General features: G+C 35.4%; 2 protein-coding genes across 2 annotated transcripts; both read left to right on the top strand.

The window, feature by feature from the left end:
- The first annotated feature begins 1,177 nt into the window (after nucleotides 1–1,177).
- Nucleotides 1,178–2,124, top strand: Tsp_06734 (conserved hypothetical protein). The gene is given in 4 exon segments (XM_003380528.1): nucleotides 1,178–1,248; nucleotides 1,370–1,433; nucleotides 1,448–1,556; nucleotides 1,979–2,124. The coding sequence occupies 4 exon segments, from the start codon at nucleotides 1,178–1,180 to the stop codon at nucleotides 2,122–2,124; spliced, it is 390 nt and encodes a 129-aa protein (XP_003380576.1).
- A 1,395-nt stretch (nucleotides 2,125–3,519) lies between these two features.
- On the top strand, nucleotides 3,520–4,672 carry Tsp_06733 (hypothetical protein). Its single transcript, XM_003380527.1, has 2 exons — nucleotides 3,520–3,707; nucleotides 4,384–4,672. The coding sequence occupies exons 1-2, from the start codon at nucleotides 3,520–3,522 to the stop codon at nucleotides 4,670–4,672; spliced, it is 477 nt and encodes a 158-aa protein (XP_003380575.1).
- The last annotated feature ends 1,681 nt before the right edge of the window (nucleotides 4,673–6,353 follow it).

Below are 6,353 nucleotides of genomic sequence, written 5' to 3'. Positions count from 1 at the left end.
ACTTACCTTTCACCCTAATCACTACTTACCTTCCATTTTATACTTACCTTCACACCTATTGTTGCCTGACTTACCGGCTTAACTATTAGACTGCTTACCTATTTTATCCTTCATAACTTACCCCATAGCTTCCTTGTCTTTTNNGATTTAGATTTACACTTTACGCTATTTACTTAGTCCTGTTGCCTTTGACTCTCTGAATCCAGAACTAAAATGAATTACCTTATCTAAACTTACTAAATGAAAAATCTTGAAAACACTAGTACCAAACAATAATTATAAAAAATTATAAAAATCAATTATGAAAAAATGAAAAGCAAAATTATAAAGACCTGAAAAACTAAAACGACAAAATTTACAGTTTAAAACTTTCATAGTATATAAAAGTAAAAAACGTAAAAACATACGTCGCCAAACAGAGCGGCATCAACTGGTGGTATTGCTTTGTGATGACGTATATATCGACGTCATTACGAATCTTTGTAAAAAAACCACATGTTCAATAACGGATAGTTACCAAAGAATGCAGTAATTTCATTCATCTACTTCTAAACTTAGATTCTCAAAATATTTGCTAAACAAGTGCTGAAAAGTAAAGCATGTTAAACAAAATTGATATAAAACAGCCATATTATAAAAAATTAATTGAAGACAAATAACAGTGCATCGTTGTTCCTTAATTACTAAGTATACAAATTTTCATAAAAAACTACTTGTTAGTCATACAACATTTGTCCTTCATGATGCAACCTTCAACAGTTATGCGCTGAAATTTTCAATTAAACATTCTTAGCATGTGATAAGCAACACCGCTGTGTGAATGCTATCACTCATCAATAAAAAACAAAATCTCTACTTACAAAATACTGAAACTTACCTACTCACATAATACTATACAAAAATACTCACCAAACGCACTGATGGCAACAGGCACTACCAGACTTGTGTGATGTATCCGAAAACCAGCGCAAGTAGACTATATTCACGATATATGCTACTATTACAATCATTATTTAATTATACCGTACTCCTGTGATAAGCGAAGCCACACAGATTTCTGGAGCAATACTGGGTAACACCATTAAACCAACCTAAACTAACGCAGGAGTATGAACGAGCTCGATGTTGATGATGCAATCCATTCCTATAATGGGCAAAATGTGTACTTATTTTTGTGATGGCACATTTAGAACGCATTGAGGTAAACGTGGCATACCATGTTGGCAAGAGCAACAGAAATTCCAAAACGTTTCAATTATGTTGACGTACACTATTTAATTCGATAACAAGAAGCATACAGGATCAGGTATAAGTAGAATTAGAAGACATTAATTATAGTAACAGATTATAGATACTCAATTACTTACAGATTTTTGTACATCTTTTCAATCCATTCAGGGAAACCTGAACCACCATTAGAGAAAGATATTCAAGTTTATAGAAATAGTTCCACTGCACTGACACACCCCATTGCTATAAAGTGCATAAAATTCATTCTTACTGTGACGATGAAGAAAACCAGAAAGCGGAACTGTTGAGACACATGACTGCTCACGGTAGAAACATGAACAGAGCGATAGTCAAACTAAAAATAAGATACTAAATAACACAGCGAAATAAAACATTGGATTACAAAATGAATGAAATTCAAATATCATCGTGATGCACTGTTACTCGGCTTCAATCACTTTTTATAATACGGCTGTTTCTCATAAGTATCGTTTCAACCGCTATCATAAAGCGCACGCAACCTAATATATAGAACAGAAATAAATATAGTGGCAATTACGTACATGATGATATACCAATGAAGACAATTCAGCAAAAAATAAAGTTGAAATTATTTAATAAGTAATTAGTGTCATAAACAGAATATTTTTTACCCACACTTTCCAGATATTGCGTTGTATTATCTTGTACATCTAAAAAGCTATATTTCTAATGTAAAATTCAAATTTCAAATTTACTAAAATCAAAGGCAACCAATCCACAATATTACTTACATTACGTTGCACGTACGAATACAATAACAGACGTGCTGCTGATGGCGTTGCTATCTTACAATCTAAATATCTCGCAAATAATCATTTTGCGCACCTGCATGTTGGCCATCATTTTTATTGAAATTTCCCGGGAATAAACAAGATTGGAAACCAACAGCAGATGAAAATAATTATGATGCATAGTGGCATCATCTTCTCATGATAGGATTTTTTATATTCATTGATATGAAAATAAAATGTAAATTCTAAAAGTGAATTATATTAATGCAGTCATCTCTAAATAAAAACAGAAATAGATACTTTTTCGTCTTCAGCATCTGATGTATCTAAAACTTAGCAATAATAACACTAGAAAGACACCCGCAAGTTTCCATTCACCATATATGTAAAGTAACATGCATAGCATACCACCACCAAAATATCAAATCCAACTTACCAGTTATTCGTGGATGGTGTTGAAGAGCGGAATTATAGTTGACCACGTGCTAGATTGATAGCATTGCAGTGAACTGCATAACCTAATAAAATCGATGTGCTTTGTCACTTGTATAATAAGTAAATTATGCAAATGACTATTTACTTTGCCTCAGGAAGATCAACCTAATTTTCCATCAGTAACAGCGCAGTAAAATGAACATTATGAGCAACATTATGAAACGAGACGATGAAATTTATTACGTTTTTATTTACACACTTCCTATTACTACGTAATATTGCATTGTTATGCAAATTATTTCCCTAAAATTACCTAAAACGTAAACTTATTAACATGAAGCATCGCAAATTACTAAAAATAAACAGAAATGCTATCACTGCGTATTTATGCATGTTGTGTAATTCAGTTGCTTGAAAGTACAAGGTGATTCAATAATTTATATTTTATCAATGCTTTTTTTCTAATCAAAATTATATTGATAATTTTAAATAGCTCCCACTGAAAATAGTTGCGAAAACAAAATACTCTTTCAGATTTATGGAAAATTGAACAGTTGTTATGAAATTTTGTAATATGCAGTTTATCTCAGCACAGAAGTTAATAAGTGGGCAGCGTAGATATAAAACAGTTAAGTGCTGTTCATTCAGCTCGAAATAGGGGGTGAGCAGCATTTTCAGTTGAATGAGATCTCTGTTCAGTTTAGTATTATTACTAGCTCAATGATGGGGATCATTAGAAAGGAAAGGAGGGCGAGACAACATAGCAGGAAGGAATGAGTAAGAAGTTGAAGGGTGGAGGAGGTGGAAGTTGTCATATGCTTTCTTCCACTCAATCTTCACGTATAATATTCAGGCGTAGGTTCATTTATCAATACTGACAACACTGATGGGCATTGAGTTATTTTCTCAATGACATCAAATAGGTGCATCTGTATAAGTCAGTGCTATTGGCCATACAATATCATAATAGAAACTTATAGGAGTCATTTCAAAAATGAAGGGAACGTTACTGTCATTCTGAAAGTATCAAAGGTGGTAGTATAAAAGTGTGTTCTCCAGGTGAGAGAAGCTTTCCTATGTCATGCACGATTTGAGCAATGACAAGCATTTAGGGGTGCGATTGTGCGACTGCACTATCCCGGTGACAGACATTTCCTTTAAACAATTGGGCAAGTATGTTACCTTCGCAATAAACATTACACTGGGCAGTAAAGATAATGCGGGAGGGGTTCAACTGCTATGCAAGAGTACTACTTTACAAATGGATTTGTAAGGACTATTGAGAATTATAGCAAAATATACCATTAGTACTATTAAATATTGGCTTGTCCGTAATAAAGTCTTGAATGTTAACTGAACATCATTACTGAAGAACAACGCGCTAGTTTCCATTCAAAAAGACGAAAATCAAACAACTACGAAAAGCTTAAAAAGCGCGCATGTTTAGTGCAGTGTGCCAAAAAAAGAAAGAAAACATTGTATGGAAATAAAGCAAATACATTAAAATTCATACCTGTCAGCAAACCTGTCATGGATGACGTATAAAGGAAACGTAGAGTCATACATCTTGTAACTGATGTTCGTGGTTTCTTCGTATTTTTAGTCTAACAATCACAACGCAATTGTTGCAGTGAAGCATCGAAATGACCAAATAACGCAGTGCAGTAAGTAAATAGACCGCCCTTCAGCAGCAAACATTTATACTATACTGCAGTTCTCTCAATAAACAGAAATTTATATAAGGAACATTGCTTCCGCGTTTTAATAGCACAAAGGGCACGTAGCAAAATGCCAACGGCAGTGCTTACCATCACATTTGCATAACGTTACTCTTCTGACCTAGAAATGCATGTATGCTTTGAAAACGTATAATAACAATGTTACGAGCCAACACCAAATGTTATAATAATTGCTGAACAACAACAAAGTCCTGAATACGTTACAGATTAAAGCCACACGGTAAATCTGATGTCACTTATTGGCCAAGTGTCAGAGGTCATAGCGACGCTTACCGTCCCTCTTGGGGAGTAACGATCACCACTAGATTGGAACCGAAACAGATTCTCGGCACTACGTCAATTGCGAATTTGCATAACTGCCTCTATGACAGAAACGTCTTACGAATTCACATAGGTGTTGAAATCCCATTGCACAAGATTTCATACAACGTCCATTACCACACAAATGGACAGGGTCATCTCTTTAAAACCGATCTCGGGCCAGCACGCAACTAGGGGCTCTGCCGTGGGAAGTCCCCGTTAACGGGCAGGAGGGCGGGGGGGGGCGGGGGCGGTCGAGCTGAAAAGACCTTGCTTAAGATCTCATTGCGGGGATCCTAGCAAGGCGGCAGGCCTCTGGTACCGCAACCGGGAGAGGAAGAGGTGAGCTTTGAAAATATGGACTTTGATCATTTGATACAGTTAGGGTCGCGTCATGCAGTGTAACCCGTCGAACTCCTGCACACCACCCTATCTCACATTCATCCTATCCTTGCACTGCTATTCTCAAACATTTACTTATTCTAATACTCCAACTATAGCAGTGCTACAAACTCACTATGCTCAAAAATTGTCCTTTGAAATGATCGACAAATTATTCAACCATTTCACTTTCCGCAAATGAACCCTAAACTCAACTCAAAAGGCATGGGACATGAAAACGTTCAAATGCGGAAAGCCACACAAATTAAATATAATAATACTCATGATCTACGTCCAATTACTCTAATTAACAAATATCTGAATTAAATGCTCGATAACTTACAGCTCGATTTTATATAAATTACAGACTCAAGAACTCCTCAGTGACTTTAACTAATTAGCCTAACTCAAAGAATTATACTTATCAAACTAACCCTTGTCTTTGGGGTGTCTTCTTTTATCTTCTATTCTTCTGTATCTAAACGTAGAAGAATTAATTCAATGAAATGTCGCTTTTTTGTCTTTTGTGTTGGTTGGCGCGAAATGAGACTCCCGATGATTCTGTCCCAGGCATCACATATCTGTGTCATCCCAACAAAAAGATCGACCTGATTAGCCGGTACAATTTTCCTGTAGCTGCCACAAGTGCACTTTCCTTCTACAGCTTTATTTTCCACCTATTTCTGAACAAACAATGCCTATGCTATCATATGCAAATTTCTGTATCCCACTTCGCATTCGCTGTCAGAATGACGACTTTCATTTGTTCATCTTGACTGCCTGTTTTCAAAATAAATAGTACTCTGACACTAAAAACCTCTTCTTCTTTTTTTCTCCAATCTCCATTCCAGCTCCGAACTACCAACTCCGTCACCTACCTGACACCCATCCACCCTCCTCCCACATAGCATCATTCATTGAATTCTTTATGAAACTTCTGCAGGAAATACTATATGATATTTAAGCTGTAATGCAATATATATTTGGGGAAATCTTTGATGAAAAATAATCACCCAATCAATGAACAGAATTGAGCAGCTAATCAAATATTACTACACATTCGTCCAATTGCTGATGAAAATTGAGTAACTAATAACATTGCACAATTCATCAGTCAATTAATAACGAAACTATTACAACCTATCAACGAACAGCCAACCACAAATTTGTGGGAAACTTTTTGGAAGTGAACGATGAAAAAATCAAGACTAATGGCAAAGTCAACCATTCAATAAAACTATACTAGAACAAGAACAGGTAAAGGGTGAAAATGTCAGTGGAATTGCAATTTGTAATCAAATTTAGATTTTATTTACATTTCAATCCGTCCTGAAACAATGTTTATAAATAGATTCCAATTGGACGGAAAATGAAGAAAAATCGACTTGCCCAAAACAAAAAAAATATTGCACAAGACTTCGCAATTTCAACGAATACCTCATTATAATGTAAAATACGTTTTCCTATCCCCCAATATTTAACCATCCCGGGAGCC

This window comes from Trichinella spiralis, assembly GCF_000181795.1.
Source record: "Trichinella spiralis strain ISS 195 chromosome Unknown Scfld2, whole genome shotgun sequence".
Classification (NCBI taxonomy): domain Eukaryota; kingdom Metazoa; phylum Nematoda; class Enoplea; order Trichinellida; family Trichinellidae; genus Trichinella; species Trichinella spiralis.
This window is presented reverse-complemented; position numbering and strand designations above follow the sequence as displayed.

What these genes read in the sequence shown, in the direction of transcription:
- Tsp_06733 (XM_003380527.1), top strand. Translation starts at nt 3,520, where the DNA reads ATGCACGATTTGAGCAATGACAAGCATTTAGGGGTGCGATTGTGCGAC. An exon ending in ACTACTTTACAAATGGATTT is followed by an intron (nt 3,708 to 4,383) that starts GTAAGGACTATT and finishes AATACGTTACAG; the next exon opens with ATTAAAGCCACACGGTAAAT.
- Tsp_06734 (XM_003380528.1), top strand. Translation starts at nt 1,178, where the DNA reads ATGGCACATTTAGAACGCATTGAGGTAAACGTGGCATACCATGTTGGC. An exon ending in AGCAACAGAAATTCCAAAAC is followed by an intron (nt 1,249 to 1,369) that starts GTTTCAATTATG and finishes AATTACTTACAG; the next exon opens with ATTTTTGTACATCTTTTCAA. An exon ending in GAGACACATGACTGCTCACG is followed by an intron (nt 1,557 to 1,978) that starts GTAGAAACATGA and finishes CTAAAATCAAAG; the next exon opens with GCAACCAATCCACAATATTA.